The 19,096-nt window shown below is 30.9% G+C and overlaps 1 protein-coding gene across 1 annotated transcript; it reads right to left on the bottom strand.

Annotated features, from left to right (window-relative positions):
- Positions 1–12,963: 12,963 nt before the first annotated feature.
- Positions 12,964–16,201, bottom strand: LOC129944108 (cuticle protein 7). The gene is made up of 3 exons (XM_056053300.1): positions 16,042–16,201; positions 15,751–15,918; positions 12,964–13,898 (listed from the first exon to the last, which is right to left on the bottom strand). Exons 1-3 carry the CDS (start codon positions 16,054–16,056, stop codon positions 13,530–13,532), a joined length of 552 nt encoding a protein of 183 aa, XP_055909275.1. The 5' UTR covers positions 16,057–16,201; the 3' UTR covers positions 12,964–13,529.
- Between the last annotated feature and the right edge of the window lie 2,895 nt (positions 16,202–19,096).

Here is a 19,096-nt window from a genome sequence, read left to right on the forward strand (position 1 = left end):
AATTTCTTGCATTTGAAAAAAAAAACACTAAATAAGTGGTTAGTTATGTATTTTATTTCTTTTCATCATTGATGCTATTGGTGCAATTTAGTTAGGTTATAGCGATTGTTGAATAATTCTGTCAGTGAAACTTTTGAAAAAAGTGAAAATGACCTACAAGAGAGTTTTTGAGTATTGCTTATTAAAATAATTCTAGAACTCATTAGCTTCATTTAAATACCAAACATTTAAAATCTCAAAATAATATTTTCAATAATAAAAACCAACGAAAGCGTCATTGAATTTAGTTTAAAACTAGGACTTTAAACTTTTTATTCTCCAGTCATTTGCCCTCGAAAAGATTTCTTAAACTAAAATGATGGGTAATTGCTACAAGTCCTAGTTTGAAAGTAAATTTAATGAAAGTAATCATATAATTGAAGGCAATTAATTAATTTTTTTGCAATCAAACAACAGAGAGTTCTTTTTGATGCCTCTTGATTGACTTATTTAATTTGAAGTAAAGTTTTATATTTAAACTTTTTTAAAAAGAGACATTTTGATTTAAATTAACATATATACGAACTATATTTTTAAAATGTAAAAATGCAACAGCAAAAAATCTTTATGTAAAGCTGCACTTATTTTTCCTCAAGAAATTTATAACTTTGTTTTAAAACTCGAAAACACTAAGAAATCAATTTTATCATGTTATTTATTTACAAAGCCCATAACGTGAGACTTAAAAAATCTATAAAAAGAGGCATGAATTTCGACCCATACTGATGACTTTAATTCCGTCTCAGTATTCGATCGATTTTTCCAAAAATTTAACAAAATATCAATAACAATATTTTGTGTGAGATGAAAAAATTTAAAGTCAATTAGTTTTTTTTTATCTCATTTTCTGAATTAACAACTAATTTAAACTAGTTTCTCTAAGTTTTTGTGTTTTGTTTTGACAAGTTTTTTAGATTTTTCTAAAATAAACAAGTAAAAGGTGGCAAAAACATTTTTTGCTTACGAAAAAATAAGTTAGATTTTAATTTCTATTTTTGTTCCCGACAAAAAAAAATTTTAAACAATTTTTGAGAATGTTAGTATAGTTTTTTTTTTTAAATTTTAATTTCGTATGGAAGACATATCGGCTTATTAGACAATTTTCTTATGTTAATAACAAAATTTCGTGCAGAATTAAATAATTTTATTACAACGTTTTCGAGTCGAAAATCATTTTTTTTATTTATCTTGTGTAGTATTTTTTGTGTATTCAAAAATTTTGGATTACAATAACTTATTTTGGAAAGGTAAATAATCTGAAGCCTTTACAAGTGTGTATGCTTCAATTAAACTTAATAAAAACTCTAAACATTTTAAAAATTTAAGCTAAAACAATCGTTTTTTGAAAGATTAAGGAAGCCAGAAGAATATCCAAGTTTTTGGCGAGTTAACACGCTGCATCCTGAAAATAAAAAAAGGCTAATTTGAACTCCAATGTTGAATTTATTCAAGTTTTCAGCTGCAAATATATTGATATTCAAAGACAAGCAGCCCCGGTTTAAAGAAAATGGGGGCTTGGGGCTATTTCAAATTTGAGGCCATCTAAAAAGATATAAAACCCAAGCAAGCTAACCCCTAATAACCCAGAACGTCCCAAACCACAAACGAGCCAACCCAATAACCCAAAGCGTCCTAAGCCCCAAGCGAGCCAACCCAATAACCAGGGAAGCTAGGAGTCCATGCTCTCAGAGACGATGGACGAGGAGTTGACATATCTAAAATCCAAGAAGATAAGATTTTTTGATACCCGGGGCTAATAATTATTTATCAGGTGTCCTTTTTTTGGTTTTTAAAAATTAAATTTGTTCATTTTGCAATCGCAAATAGAAAATTGTAAACCTAAAAACCCAGTTTGTAATTAATCCAAAAACATGAATTTAAAACCGTCAGACCGTCAGACCATTTCTTTTTGATAATTCAAAACTTTAAAAATTAAAAGTAACAAATTATGTATAGTAATTAGGATTTATTAGATTGAATGAGTAAGTATACATTATAAGTAATAATTATTAAACAAAATTTGTTTTTCTCAATTTCATTTTTACAAAATCTTGAATCAAATCATTAAACTCAATCGATCTTTCGAATGCTCGGTTTCGATTGCTAAAGGAGGTAAAGATGGTAATCTTTTATCCAACATCGAAGATCGGTACATATTTTGTATTCTTTTAAGAACCGAGACAGACCTTTCACAATTAGCTGAAGGTATTGTTACGAATGTTCTAAGATCTATATAAACTTTTGGAAAATCGTCAATCATTTGTTTTTCAATGATCCAGTTAATTATTTTAAATGGTGTAATAAGTTCAATTTTTTTCTTTTTGAACTTGAAAAAAAAAAACACTTTTGTCTGCAATTTCATCATTTATAAGCTGCTCTAGTTTGTAAGTTAATTCGATTTCTAAATCTTTGTGATAAATTTCGACTTAATTTTTGGTTTTATTTTTACTTCATTTCCACTCATACTTAAAATATTGCAAAAAAAATCCGAAGAAATCTGAGATGTAACTGTTAGCTTCAATCCTCTTGTGCATTTCTGTGAGCAATAAATATATTATTATATAAAAGTTCCAATTCTAAACTTATCCGTCGTTCAGTATTGTTGTAATTTTTCTTTTATTGAAATCACAAAATTCCTCATTAACTTCTTTGCTCAAGGTTTTCGATTCTATTTCAATTTCTGGAAAATTATGTCGTGTATTTTTTAAATATTTAATCAAAGACATAATGATGTTTTTAGCTACGTTTAAATCTTGTTCCACTTTTTGTAAATACGAATTGGTGCTGTCAAATCTATTTAAAATCTCTTTCCAGAATACCGCCATAAAGCCATTTTCAAGTTTAATAATTATTTTCGATTTTAAATATGAGCTTTTTAGTGCCTCTCTAAAAAAAACTAATATAGTAAAATATTTCAATTCGAACACCTTTAAGTCGAGCATTAATTTTTAGATACGTGTAATTCGCGTAAAGTTGAATTTTGCACACGGGAGGGTTTCGGAAAATTCAACTTAACGTACGTTGTGTAGAAAAATACGATTCAATACTTCTGCGGCAAAATTTATTTCGCAATTTTTCGCTTCTTTAACTCAAGACGGACTCGTAAAAATTTATTAATTCTAAATTTGACCACACTAGTATCGAAATGTACTTTGACGCTCATCTCTCTTAATCAAGAATAAATAAGGTATTCGAGATAATTACAAATTAGTTCAGCATATTTCCACAAAAAAAAATACGAGGCATAGAATTATTTTTTTTTTCAATCAGGAAACCCTTTGTTGAGTTAGGCTGCATGGATTTAATATTTTTTGAGTTTAAAGTTTTGGGTTAATAGAGACTTAAGCTATGCGGGTTTGACTTTTTGGAGATACTAGCGAGTAGAACTATGTGGGTTTAAAGTTTATGGGATTAATTGCGAATTGGGTTTAACGTTTTTGGGGTATATACATATGTAGCTTTCAAGTTTGTATTTTGTAGGGTCAACTAATTTTGGTTTTATTTTTGGGGTTTATTAGATTGTACAGTTTAAATATCGCGGTTTTATGGTTTAAATTTTGTAATGGGAAGGGGCCCTCGTTTCCGCTGGGCCTGATGTCCGGGGCTGCAGTCTCCCCTAGCCCCTATTGACAAGCGAAAAAGATCCATTTTATAAGTCTTATTGAAGATTCGTATCGCTTAACGATCTAAAAATTCACGAAAAGACTTATGCGTATAGAATGCCATCGTATTCTTGGAGATATAGGGAACAAGACTCCAACATTCTTCTTTTTGCCAACTCAGGGTTTGTTGGGTAATAGTGGCTCATCATATAATATCATTTCATCTACAATCCTACAATCGAGACAGATCCAGTTCAAATTAGTTTCGAAAAGAAGGCCTCGATGGCAATTCCTAAATGTCTTACTGTCCCAGAATTATGTGCGTACAAGAACTGAAATATGCGGAATTAAAAGTCTATACCATAAATAAAAATCATAAATCAAAACCTAACCTAACTCATTCCACGGTTCGCAATTTCCGCTCTACAATAATAAACCATTAAACAAAATCATCTAAAACTTAAAAAAAACAAATTATTGTTCTAGGCTTGAATGAAAAATTAGTACAATCAAGAAAAAGAATTTCATCGTAAATATGTAAATTAACTCTAAAGTCTAAATCACTTTCGATTGTTTATTTAAAATGTATCTTCAAGATATCTAAAGACATATACGAGTATACTGTCTCTTTAAAAAAAAAAAAAAATTAAAAAAACACACAGAGACCTTTCTGAAGGACGATACCATGACCATTGACCATATTATACTTACTTAGACTGTGTGATCCGGAAGATTAAAAAATTTGTTCTCTTATATAGTTCTACTTTGTTTTCATTAGCAATGTTTAATGTTTATAATCATCGAATCAAAACTAATTGTACAAAATTATTCAAAGTCTAATTCAACTCACGTTATGTGTTCTGTACAATGTATATGACTATGACGGTTGCGGTTGTTATAATTAACTCAATTTCGCTATCTTAATTATTGTTGCTCGTTTTTGTTTTTTGTGAGATTTATCTGATAGTTAAATGGTCAACAATTTATTGTCTTTGATCAGAGGCAACAGCAGCAGCGCCGAACTGACCATCGCAGCACTTAGTTTGTTTAATGGTCAAACTAAAAATGACGTCAAATTGAGGAAATTTATATGAGGATTGATGCTTTTGAAAACAACAACAAAAACCCGACCAGCCCTTTGAAAAATTATGTAACAATATATTTGTGCCTTCTGTCTGAATCATATTGAACCAAACAGTAGGAGAAAAACTTGGCTGTGTTTTGTTTTTCTTGAGATTTTCACAATTTTCCAACAAATCCAACAAAAACAATGCTCCATCTAGTAACCTATTAAGATACCTCACCGCCCTCTGCAGCCGCCATGGTACCATCGATGTTTGATGTGAGACTAAGTTGCAGAGTCTACATGAATGATGATTCCATCATATTTGAGTTGTAAAACCATAACAATTATTATTTTTATAGCGATCCAGAAGATGTATCTACAATAAGCTACATATTATTTTAAAGATATTTCTCATCATTCGCAGAGCTTAACATGACATTAGGGAGAAGATGGCAACACGATTGCTTCACGGCGATATCTTAATATCCCAGTTAATAGCTTATTGCTACATCAATTTGAAGCAAAACAAGATTGTCAAAGGGTCTTAAAAGTCTTCATAGTGACGGAGAGTATATAAATAAAGATTATAAACAAAAACAAACTTCAGATTGAAAGTGAATTTTATAAGGAGAAGGCATAAGAATTAGGACTTAATTTAAATTAAATATCTGAACTACTTAAAAGATAAAGAAGTCTTTTGAACTTGGCTTCAAACATTCTGCCCCTTTGGAATCTCTTTCATTTCTTATGTTTTGAATATAATTTATTGTTGCAACTCATAGTAGTTTTCCTTAAGTTGATTTATTCATTTTTGACTGAACTCATTTTGCACCTCAGACTAATTGAAACAACAACAAAAAAATAATCTGTAGGACTAATTAACTTAATTACAATGCAATCAAAGGCATTAGAAGAAAGAAAACAACTCGTTTTACATTCACTGTGACTTCAAAACTGCAGTGCATGAACTTAAAACACAGAAAAAGAATCAGTTCAATGTTTGCAAAACCACAATTATTGCCACAATTTATGTCGCGCAAAATATAATAAAAATCTATGAGAACTGAGACAAAAGGCGCGCGCGCGATTTGATTTAAGCACTCTCTAGGCACATCATAATGATGCGGAGCAGCAGCCACAGGCTAGAGCTAGATGATTGTTTGTTTTGAGGCGGAATTTGATCTTGGACTTTGGGATTAATAGAAAACTTAGATAGGTATTGTTTTTTTTTTGTTCGCATTTTTCAATTCAGAACAAACCACATCGTGAACTTTTATTTCATATTTTTTGATTGCGAAAGATTCAAAGGAATTTTTCAAACAAAAATATTATCTAAGGGTTTAATGAAATATTTGATTTTTATGATCAAAAATAATTTTAAAAACAAGTTGGAAATACAAGGATTTCCATGCCAAAAGTTTCAAAAGTTACCAATATTGATAAGGTTGTTCCTTAAACTATAAGAAATCAACCAAACAACGATATCCTTTCAATGCAGTATGAAAATGAAGACAAGGTTTGATAGAAAATATCATTTTGCTTACATTGAAAGCTTTAAATGTTTCATGTTTCATAATATTCCAAAAAAATTAGACAACGTTTGTTAAATATTGTAGCTTTTTAATGAAAAGTTCTTCACCTCAAGTTTTAAGATATTGTAAAATGTTAGTAGAAAGTGAAAAAATACATTTTAAAATTCTTCAAACAATTCTTCCTTTTGCAAAATTAAAATAAATATATTGTCGATATTTTGCAAAATGTATGATGAAATTTAAGAAAAGACTTTTTGCCCATTGTGTGCTTCGAAACATAATTATTTACTTTTATAAAAAGAGTGTAAACGAAACGAAGTCTCATTTCAAATTTCAATAAAAAATAGAATTTAATTTTTTGTAAGCAAATGTTAAAAATTTAAGGCAAAACTTATCTTAAGATGAAATTAATCGATATTGGGTATTTGATGTCATAAAGAATTGGAGACTGACAAATTTAATACATTTTTAATTTTCTATTGGAAATCCATTAACGCTTTAAATATGTACACAGCTGGTCAAAAAAATAGGTATGAGAAAATGTTTGATATCCACTCCTAACTTGTTGCTGTTTAGCGGTTGTTTTGAATGCAAGCAATGCAACCAAACATTTAAAAAAAAAATAAGAACAGTTTTTCTCTCTATAAATATGCTAAACTTTTTGCATTTAAGTAATGTAATGGTAAGCAGATAAGTTATTTGTGTTGGAATAAGATTCAGTGTGTTCTAAAAGTTGGCTATAAAAATAGGTGTGCTCAAAATAAAATCCAAGCTTCTTATAATATTTTTTATTTGATTGTATAAACTCTTGAGGTGGGTTGTTTTAAAGCATTTTATTAGCCTCAAACAATAGTTTTTCATTTATTATTGTTTGAATATGGGTCGTAAAGTCCACTGCTTGCCAAAGAAAAGGAAATTAGTTCGTCGACTTAGAGATAAGGGAAAGACCTACAAATTTTTTACGGAGGTCCTAAGCAGATCTCAAAATTTAATAACAAATGCTCTCAAGCGCGGAGGATTACGCAAAAATAGAGGCTGGCTGAAAAAAACATCAGCTACCACCGACCGCCTCATACTATTTCTATCTTAATCTAATCCTTTTATTTTGTCAAGGATTATAGGTGCTCAAATTGATAATGCGGTCAGTGCACGCTCGATCTAAAAGTTCCATTCCTAAGAGCTAGCAATTAAAGGTCCAGAAAATTATTTGCCTTAAACATGCTAATTGCAACAAACCGGCGGGCGTACAAAAATTGCGAAATATCTTGTGGCGTGATGAAACAAAAGTAACTTTGTTTTTATCGGATTCTGGGCTCGATTTAAGGCGACCAAAAGGTAGGGACTTCCACCCACGCTATACACCGAAAACTATTAAACACGCAGGAGGGAATATAATGGTGTGGCTGTTTTTCGTGGTACGGTATAGGTCATATATTTCGTTTGAATAACATCTTAACAAAATACGGATATAGTGAAATTTTGGAAGATGTCATGTTACCGTTTTCTGAGTAAGACTTGCCCCTCCGATGGCACTTTCACGAAGACAACACTTCTGAACATACCGCAGATCTTGTGAAAGATTGTTTTTGAGGGAAACAAGTATCTGTTGCCACATGGCCAAGTCAATGACCTAATCTCAATCCTATTGAAAACTTGTGGAATGAGCTTACGTGTTAGTTAAGGGGTCAATATTTTACTAATGTAAACCAATTGTGGGAAGCGGTTGAATTTTAAAATCAACGAAAACATACACATTTGTGTATACATACTTATTTTGTAAGTAGTGTTGTTGTTATTTTTTAGTGCGATGGACTGTCATGCCAGAGGTCTTTTGTTCCACTTAATTTTTTTTCAGGGGTACTGCCTCTAACGAGGAATTGACCAATTCTCCAAGAGTAATTTTTGTCATGAAAATTGCTTTCTCAAATTAGCTGTGCACATTCAGCTTATAACTGTAGGTTTCTTCATATATGAAAACATTACTCGCACACAGGAATGGTTGAGAGTTGTAAGTCACTCGGCCCTAATTCTTACTGTATCGCTACCTAATTTGTTTGTATTTATTTTGTAAGTAATTTACATAAATCTTATAATTATTTTTAATGGAACGAAATGTAGATTTTAAAAGTTTTAATAAATTCATTGTTTTTTTAAAATTTTCTATTTTATAGAAACACTATTTACTCCATCTTGCAATATTTTTACATAAATGCATTGAGTCTTATAACTATTTTTTCAAAATTTTACTTTATGCGCATTTGTATACAATTCTGAACACTTTGAAAAATATGGTAGCATTTAATCAAATTTTATGTTATCGATTCATTATCCCAATTGGATTTTCAACACCGATCTACAGAGTTATGCGATTTTTGTATAGATTAAACAGAGGTTTAACATCCATACTCTTAACTAGTAGTCTGTATTATTCCAACTATTCTTAATTGATATAATGCAGGAAAATGCCATGAAAATTACTTTAAGAAACATTTAAATAATTAAGTTTAGCTATGCCCTGGTTATACTCGATCTGTGGCATAACCAAAAGTAATTAAATTGTATTTAATTATTATAAAAATTGTTACAATCTGAATACAAAAGCTTTTTTGTGAACGTTATGTATTATTTTATTTAAAGCAAATAAATGCTTTACAAGTTCATGTTAACCTTTCAAACTAGACTTCAAAAAAATTTTAAATCAAAATCCTCATTGCCTACTGGTATGCAAGAGTAATTCTAAGACAAGAAACGCTTAGAGTGCAAAAAAAGTGTTGCTTGATTTTGGGCATTTTTTTAAGACTCAACTAACGGCATATTTAAAAATATGGTATGTATGTATGTTTTTTAATATTCCTTATTTCAAAGATGAACTATTAGTATAAAGATTGTGGAAATAAATAACACATTTCCAATGTTAGAAAATTAGGTACTTACAAATAGAGATAAGTAAATTTCGTATCCCAAAATACCACCATTTGTGTAGTCATCAACAACTAACTGATGAAGCATACGTGATGCAAAAAGGCGCTTTAGCTTTCGAAGAATACGCAAACTTTTCCTTAAAATTGCTTTGTTTTGCAGACAGTATTTGGAGGTGCATAGTGCTCTTTCTAAATCTGTGATTTAATTTATTCTTGGTGAGTAGAATATGGTTTTAATAATTATAAAAAAATTGATTAATTTGCTTTTCAATTGTTTACTGATCACGAAGAAAAATAGAATTTTTAATTTCCATACTAACCTTTTTTTATCCCATTTCCCATATCCAAAATGCGAATTTGAGAAAAATATACAAAATTTAAACTTAAAAGTTTGGAAAAATACTCTAACAAATTGATAGACTAAAATTAAAAACATAATACATTTGAAGTAATATGCTTTTAAAAAAAACACCAATAATGGTCTGTAGAACAAAACAGTTCTCAGGTGACGAATATGAACATTTTTCAATTCCAAAGTTGTAATGTATGCTTTTACATTAATATTTAAAAGATTTATTTTTGGATTTCTAGTAAGCTCAGCATCACCAAACAATACCAGTCGGTTTGAAATCATTTTATTTACGTTTAAGTTTAAAAATTATTACTTGATAATATTTAGTCATAATGCTTTATGACTTCAATTATGTATTTCAAAACACTTTAAACTTAGAATACTGCTCATCAATATTCCGTATGATCAAAACACTGAATCTTTAATAAGTGAATGTTTGATATTATAAAAATCAAAGAAATAAAAAGACGCGACGTAATTGCATGCTTTGTATTCAAACAAAATTGATAAGCATAAAAAAGTTTGTAGCCAACTTAAAAAAAAAAGTAATTATTCAGTCCCGGACTTTTTTTAGAACTAATAAAGGGGAACAGTGCCCGCAGTAGAAACTCTCAAAAAGGGAAAAATGTCCGATTCTGAAACATTCTTAATTGGTGCTTCTCTGGCATTAGTCTTAACGTGTTGTTATATTGGCTTCAGACTTTCTCAACACATAGGCTTTATTACTCTGAAAGAATATTTCAAACCCCACTAGTTCAACAACAAATCTTGCAGTTTTATGTGACTCGGTAGTTAATGGATTTGAAAACAGCTTGCAAACAGACATTATATTCACAGATTTTGCTAAAGCATTTGATAGGGTAAACCATGAGATCCTGATTTTTAAGCTATCGAAACTTGGCTTTCATTCTTGCTTCATCAAATGGATTTCTTCTTATTTGAAAAATCGTGTTCAGTATGTTAAAATTGGAACACATTTATCCAAACAAATTTCTGTTACTTCAGGTGTTCCTCAAGGAAGCCATATTGGACCGTTGATTTTCATCCTTTTCATTAATGACATTCCCTCCAATTTTAAATTTTCACAAAATCTGATGTATGCTGATGACGTCAAAGTATACCGGTCTATTAAATCTTCCAATGACTGCCTTCTTCTTCAGGAAGATCTTCACAAGCTGGCAAAATGGTGTGATGATAATAAATTGTTTCTGAATGTTGGAAAATGTCAAAGTTTCATTTGTCATCGGAAAATGTCGCCCATCATTTTCAATTACACCATTAACAATATAGTCCTTGAAAGAGTATTTGTTAAGAAAGATCTTGGAGTTATTTTGGATGAACGTTTTTCTTTTTCGAGTCACATTGATTATGTTGTTAATAAGGCAAACAAAATGATTGGATTCATACGAAGAAACTCAAAGGATTTTTCTGATCCTTTCACATTGAAAATATTATACATTTCGCTAGTTAGGCCAGTTCTTAATTATTGCTGCATTATTTGGAACCCTTATTATGAAATCCACTCTTTAAGACTGGAAGGTGTTCAAAGAAGATGATTTTTATTTATCAAATTGAACTGGTCTATTGAAGTTCCCTCTTATGCTACTAGATGTCTGCTTTTTAATATTCAAACACTTGATCTTAGAAGAAAGTACTTTTGTATAATGCTTATCAAAGACTTAATTAATAATCGTACTAATTTGTCCTCAATTATTGGAGCGCATAAATTTCTTTTTTCATTGCCGGATTATACGTGTAAATTTTCATTTACGGGAGAACTTCTTTACCATTTGCACGTTGTATAAGAGAAACAAATTCTGTGATAGGCCTTATAGATATTTTTGCAAATTGTTCAAGAGATGTATTTATGAAAGACCTGAAAATGGCTTTATTATTTAATCGTTAAAAATGTTTCTCGTTTTCGCATTGTATTATCTAAAAGGAATTGTTATTTATTTATTTATTTTTTAATTATTATTTATATTATTCTACTATTAACATATTACATATAAGTATACATATTAGTCTGTAAGAGTTGTACTCTGCTTGATGAAATAAATACAAATACAAAATACAAAATACAAAATACAAAATACAACCTCCCAGTTCCTGAGATTAGCAAGTTCAAACAAACAAAGTCTTCAACTTTATTTTGTTCCGTATATAATTGAACCAATACGAAAATTATCATAATAAAAATCAGTGACAAAAATTTCCTAAATAATTGTGTTTTTTTTTTAAATCAACGCCTGACTTTGAAATTTAACCACCCTTCAAATGCAAAGCAACATGAAATGCATGTAACAAATATATAAAAAAAAAAACGAAAGAAAAACAAAACGTCAAAAAAATCACATTTATATGAAGAATTTACTTGAAAACTAGCAGCTCCTTAGAAAAACACAATTTATTTTTATTCAAAGATACAGTCTTAAAATATTTTGCTTAATTATGGTTACTACAAAATTGGGATGATACTTAATTTTTTTTAAATATTCTGTTTGAAAAATTCTGATCCGAAAGTCAAAAGACCCAAGCTTTTCTTAATTATCAAAATTGCTTTTCTTCATTTACCCATTTACAGTATTTTTAATCACAGCATTTTGTGGACCAAAATTGTTCATATGGAATTTTACAGTCAAAATTTTGACACACAATACTATGGCCAACACAGTGTTTCGACTTGTAAGAGCCATTTTTTACACCAATAATGAAACAGAAATATCCTTATTTGAGTATTCCTCTATTTTATCTATGCTGTGATATTAAAGTTCATTGGATTATGATTAATAGCTGAATTTACTCGTTAAAATAATTAAACAAGCTAACCAACAACCTTGAGAAATAAATCGAATTTCATTTTCTATCCACAATTAGAAATCTGATATTTTGTAATTCAATACTCTACTCTCAACACTTAAACAAAACAAATAAAAATTAATAACAATTTAAATAAATTATCTATTTGGAGTTATCATTGTTTCATTTATTTGTTAAAGCATCCCATTGTAATGAAATTTCATTGAAAATCACACACAAACTCATTGAATATTCAATACTTTCAAAATACGCACATTTCTCTTATAAATTCTATTGTTGGATACGATTTACAAAAATAAAACAAACAAACAATAAACCGTAAAATATTTCCATTATAAAACTTTAAATTGATTTATTACACAAAACCAGTTACTATGACAAAATTATTACTATAATGTTAATTAACTGCATCCGCTTTACAAATCCATTTAATAAATTAGAAAATTTTTGCAATAACTGTAAACTTTGATAATAAACTATAATAACATAAGACATACATACTTACACTTACAATGTTAAATGGCATCACAGCAATTAATTAATTGATTAATTCTTAGGTTAATAAATGTCAAATCGTGACCAATCATACAATCTCCTCCATGAATACAACATCAAATCAAAAACAAATAAGTTTATTTTTTCAATACATTTTATTATTTGCTATATTTTATTATTTTTTATACACAATAAAAAAATAAAATAATTAACTCATAAATATAAAAAGAAAATAATAATTAAATATATTTATAGGGATCAAACACAAAATTCGTTAACATTGGCAATGAGGGTCGTTATTTAAATTCTTCTTTTTTCTATGCGGTTGAGATGAGAGAGCAATGAGAGATTGTGGGGAGGCGAGTGAATGGTGGCTGGTGGGTCAAGTTCCGAACCGACAAGTATAGAATAATTAATTATTTAAGAAGGATTTAAGTGATATATGTAATGAAGAATCAGGGGCAAGAGATCTAAAGCTATTTACAAGAGTATACAGTTCAGAGAGTATATCAACATTAAAGCTTACACATTACAATTTAAAATAAAATCATAATTTGTGTTTTATAAAGAAGACAAAGAGCATTGACTAAGAGCGATTGAGTATATAAGAGAGAGTCTTTGAAGAGTCAGAGTCGGGTTTTCTTGTTTCTGGTCCTTTCATCCATCCACGAGTCATAGCTGCTTTCCCTTGGAACTAAAACTTTAGTAATGGGCAACAGATCCATGACCACCATAGGCAGCATGTCCGTAGGCATTTGGAACATGGTGAGCTACTGAACCGTAGTGAGCTGGAGCAGCGACAAGGGGTGCGGCGGCATGGTAGACAGCTGGAGCGGCATGGGCGATGACTGGAGCTGGAGCAGCATGTACACTGGGTCCGCTCTTGGTGACGACTGCGTTGAAGCCATTGTGATCATCGGCGGTGTAGTCAACGGTGCGCACTGAACCATCGGGTTCAACCAAGGAGTATTGTCCCTTCACTACATCTCCGTCACGGACTTCGTGCTGGGACTTAACATCTCCGGTGTGGGAATCAGACACTCCATAGTTGTACGAGTATTTGGGGTGTGACTGCAAATAGAATAAAAAAAACCAAAGGTGTTTGGGTTAATCGAGAGAAGGGCCTTGATATGGTTACCATCGCCATCACATGGCATCACGATGATGGCGCGACAGTGGCGCACCTAAAGAGCACTCTATGTTTTATGTAGGTTGGTAGGTGCTGAATTGAATGAATGAAATGAGTACCTATGGTTACTCTAATTAATATTCGTGTCGTACTATAATTTGACAGCGCAGCGCCGAACACCGAACCGATGCAACGGAGTCACCTTTTCTCATGACACAGCCTGAGAATGGTAACAAAGACGGCTAAATCTGACTCACAAAGTGGTTCTCACGAGCTAAGCTAAGCTGAGCACAGCAAAGTATAAAAATAACATAGAATAATTGTATCGCCTCAAGCTTTGGCAAGGACGTTTACTTTTGTTTTTGTTGTGTTGCATTGCTTCTCTTTACTCATAGCGTACCGTACCGTGCGACATGTCCGGAGTTTGGTTTTTTACATTTTTATGTTGCTCTCGTTTGAAATGTCGGCTAAATACTTGAATTAAGTTAAGTTGAGTTTTGAGACTGTTGAAAGTGATTCTGACGTGAATATGCAATTGCTCTGAGACGGTAATTAACTGTTGTTGTTTGAAATGATGGCGATCTAATATACAAAGAGCAAATTGCGTGTTTGATTATTGTATTTTGTTTGTAGGTCTCGTGTATAGCTTGTCTATGAGAAAGGGGGCTATAACGATTGTTGTGCAATTGGTGTTGCAAAAATGGATTGTTGAGAATGCATCAGGCATTTTTTCCGAGATTTGTTGCTTTAAATTGGCATTCAAGATTCTGATGATTGATTAATAACCACACACCCAACAACAATATAGTATTTCCTTATGGGAAATGGTTATGCTTTTGTGTTGATTATTTCATATTATTCAGATGAGGAGGAAGAAATGTAGGAAGCTGCTACAGTTAACAAGAAAATTGAATTTTTTTAATTTTGAGTTTTAAGCTTTAAGTTTTTACCCCAGCTCTTTTATTTGAAGTTGAATTATGATTCATGGAATGCTCATACAGCAGATAGAAGAATTTTAATGGAACCTACTGAACTGAACTAAGGTATTGGGAAAACTATTTCAAGCTCCATCAATTTATTGCATGCAACTAGGTGAAAAATGCTATTGCTTTTGAATTAATTAAGAAATAATAAATTCATCAACAATACTTTGTATTTTTCTATGTAATTGACGACTGAATCGGACAATATGCAGGTTTTATGGAAATTATGGGATACATGAAATGTCTTTTTCTATTTCCCTTTTATGAATTTTGAATCACAAATTCAATTCAAATATGTTCGAAATATTTTTGAGGCGGAAAAAAGCCATATTTTAAGAGAATACACATTTTATTTAATTTCACAAAAATTAAATTGATTGGAAAAAAAAATAGTTCGTTCGTCAACTCTTTTGTTTAGTTCTTCTATTTATCGAAATATTGTTGTTTATCGTAAACAATGCTTAAGGTGTTTGGATTTGATTTTAAAGTGTTAGTTTCAGACAAAACTAGAAGCAGAAAAAAATGTCTTTTTTAAATTTTAAATGCTCGAAAATTGACAAAATATGAATGAATAATATCAATTTAATTTTCTTCGTTATTCAACCATATCCAAAATTATAAATTCTTTAAAATTGTGCAATTTCCAACAAAAATGGAAGATTTAAAAAAATGTCGGGCACATTTCTTACGAGCAAATATATAACAAATATGGTTTGAACCTCAACTCTTTTGTTTTCAATGTGAATTTAAAACTTATTCCGAATTTTCGTGCTCACGATTATTATGAAATCATGTTTTATGTTTTACTTACATAGTAATCCACATTATCATGATCGTGTCCAGCTCCAGCATATGCTACTGGGCCAGCAGCATAAACAGCTGGTGCACTAGCATAAATTGCTCCACCGTGTCCTAATCCAGCACCACCGTGCAATAAACCAGCGGATGCAGCGCCCATGATAGCCAAGCAAACTAAGGACTAAAATTAAAAACAAATTTTAATTTTCACTTTTCACTTAAAACAACCAAAAAAACAAAATAGCAAAAAATTTAGTTTTAATTAAAATTAAAATTGAAATTGAAATCCATCATCAACACTCACTTTGAAGAAAGCCATTTTAATATTTAAATAAAAGAGGGAACTTGGAGTGTTTGGTGTGTTGTTTTGTTAACGAATTAACTTCGTCGATTGACTCTGTTTAACTGATAACTAGAACCCAGAAGGAAGCCTCTTATATAGTTGACTCCACCCGAGCATAGTGATACTCTGGAGTGTGTGGCATACCAGTTGTGTTAACTTGTGCACAATGTTGTTGCTGTTGCTTCTACAGCATTGCTGCCACCACCACCATCTCCCTTGGCCTCTGAGCTCTGGAGGAAATACCAAAAAAAAATAAATAAAAACACACACAATTTGTTATTAAACTGTTACCGTTGCTTTAGTTGTTGTTGTTGGTTTTGTTAGTAGTTTGTTTTTGCAACAATACAACACTCGTTGAGTTTATTCACTCACTCTCTTTGGGTCAGCCAGCCTCAATGGCTCAAGCTCAGCTAAGCGTCGTCAGTCAGCATCAAGTCCACTGCTTACTAATACAAGTGCGAACGCGTGCCATTCTCAGTGTATATACTTATAGGCCAACTTAGAGTATCTATCTCAGAGTGCCCTGAAGTCTGACTCTCTCTCCGTCTCTGTTTCTCTTCGTCTTTAATTTAGTTTTGTCGGTCTAACTTTTTTTTTGTCTATGAAACGGTCGACAATTGTTTAAATTTTTATCGTGAGTTTCCCTTTTCTTGTGAAGGGGGAGGAGGGGGAAAGTACTGAGGCATTAATATAATGAATGTAAATGTATCTCTTAGCCGTTCCATTCATGCAGACATATGCCTTAAAAGAACACCATCTGAAGAGGTCGAGGGAAACATGGCCAGGAACCGTTGCTGTGCTGCTGCTGCTACTATGGGACAGGAAAGACATTAAAAAAAGCTACTATGAGCAATGGGATGCAATAGTCCAAGGTTAGATCGTCTCATAACTAAATACACATCATGCACGGTCGGTCAATTGAGCTTGCGCTTACTGACATAATGACCAAACTATATGAGACACATATCTGTCGCAAGTATAGAGCATAACGTCAGTTCGTTGTTGTTGGGCCGAGGAAATGTGGCGCGACCAAAATGAAAATGAAAATGAAAACATTTACAGATTATAGTTCCAGATGTGGACTTGCAATATAATAATCAACAAATGAACGAACGAACGAGAGGACGGACGGACGAAGGAATCAACCAACCACGGGATGAAGTAATTGTAATGAATGTGTGTCTTTTACGATTTGCATAAGAGATGTGATTTTTATTCGCTAAATAAAATTAATTTCAATGATTTATCGACGGCAGCGGCGGACCACAAAAAAAATTGATGTATTGTACTGCTCAAATTCCGCCGCCGCCCCACCCGCACTTGTCGTCGGTCTATCAGTCGGTTTGTGAGTGTGATAGAAAATTGTTCCAATTTAAATTCCACCAGTTGCCAATGTGATGCAAAAGAAAACGGTTTCTTGAATTTAAATGATGGACCATTAAATTGTCATTAAGTCAACTGACCAGAGTGATATTTGACGTTTTTCTTTTTTTCTTTATTTTGAGGAGTTAAATAAAAATTAGTCAAATATCTCTCAGAAAGATCGGGTGTAAGAGAAGTAAGGCGTTACTTAATGATAAACAATTATAGTCCAGTAGCTGCTACACATTACGGCTTGAAGCAACTTTTTAAAAACTATTTAATTTTAATAGATAATTGAAATGGCAATGTGCATGTGCACAAAAAATTCGCATTTTTAGCTGAAGGTTTGGCGAAGGATAATAATAATAATAATAATATGCGAAGCATATGCGAAATTGACAAATTGGTGTTATTAGTTAGTTAGGAAATGTCTTGAGGGTGCTAGTAAGTTTGGATACTTATATACTTATGGTTGTCAGAAAAGATAATTGCAAAAACATGCATCAGAATAATTGATCTAAAATTATTTTTGGTCTGTTTTTGATAAAGAAAAATATGCGTTAATTTTTTTTTTACAAAAAAAATTTCTATTCTGTATAAAATCTTACGTTTGACTATAAAAAAAAAATTTAAAATCAACTCTTCCAATGTCATTTTCGTACAAAATAAGGGAGGAAATTAATTAGAAACGACTTCACATTAAAAATTTACGATTAATGATCCTTAAAGTTGCCTTATAAAAATAAAGTTTTTCGAATATATGAATATCCATAATTTGTTGTTGTTAAGAAAGATGTCATTAAGTCTTTATATAAGTTCAGAATAATTTTGTGAAACCTCAAAATCTCAAGTACTAAGAAATATATTAACATCTTTTGTTTTATAGATACTGACATGAAGATATTCAGAAAAATACAGTTCCTTTTCTGTAATAATTTGAAAATAAAAAATAAAATTTCTTAACCTCGAACATTTACATCAATAATTCAATTACATTTTCATTAACAAATCTTGCATGCGTACAAAAATTAATTGAACTATTTCTATTATTTAAACAAAAATAAAGACAATTATTTTAAAACCTGATTATTTTACTTTCAGGATACAATTAAATAGAGAATGACGTTTTTGGCTGGTAAGTACTGAATCTACAAAGATAATTAAAAGTTTCCTTCTGAATAGCCTGCTATTAAAAAAGCTGTAAATTTTAAAGCTTTCATCTTTTCACATTTAAGAAGTAAACAAAAATTACTTTCAAATATATTACAAAACATAAGTTTCAACAGTGTATTGAAATACTTTAATTTACTATAAAATAGTGATCATTTCGCAGTCACAATTTGCTAAACTAACTCTTCGTTAAGCAGCTTCAAAGTCGGTAATAGTAACTTTTATGTGAAAATTTGAGATTTTGGTTGAGAATGTTACTGTAGAGCGTAGTTTTCAAAAATCTTGTTTGTCGATTTCTCTTCAATCTTTAGATCTTAAGCATTCCACATTATGACATTATATCGTATTTTGTATAAATACTTATTTTGAAGAACTTTAGAAGTTCAGTTAACACAAATACGGTCCATCACCATTGTCGTCGTATTTTTGATAGTTGGGTCTTTGAAGAACATAAAAATCAACTCTAGGAATTAGGTAAATTTTC

The sequence above is a fragment of the Eupeodes corollae genome, chromosome 2 (genome assembly GCF_945859685.1).
Source record: "Eupeodes corollae chromosome 2, idEupCoro1.1, whole genome shotgun sequence".
NCBI lineage: Eukaryota > Metazoa > Arthropoda > Insecta > Diptera > Syrphidae > Eupeodes > Eupeodes corollae.

Coding starts and splice junctions, on each gene's coding strand:
- LOC129944108 (XM_056053300.1), bottom strand. Junction 13,899..15,750: donor ATGATAATGTGGATTACTAT/GTAAGTAAAACA, acceptor TTCTATTTGCAG/TCACACCCCAAATACTCGTA.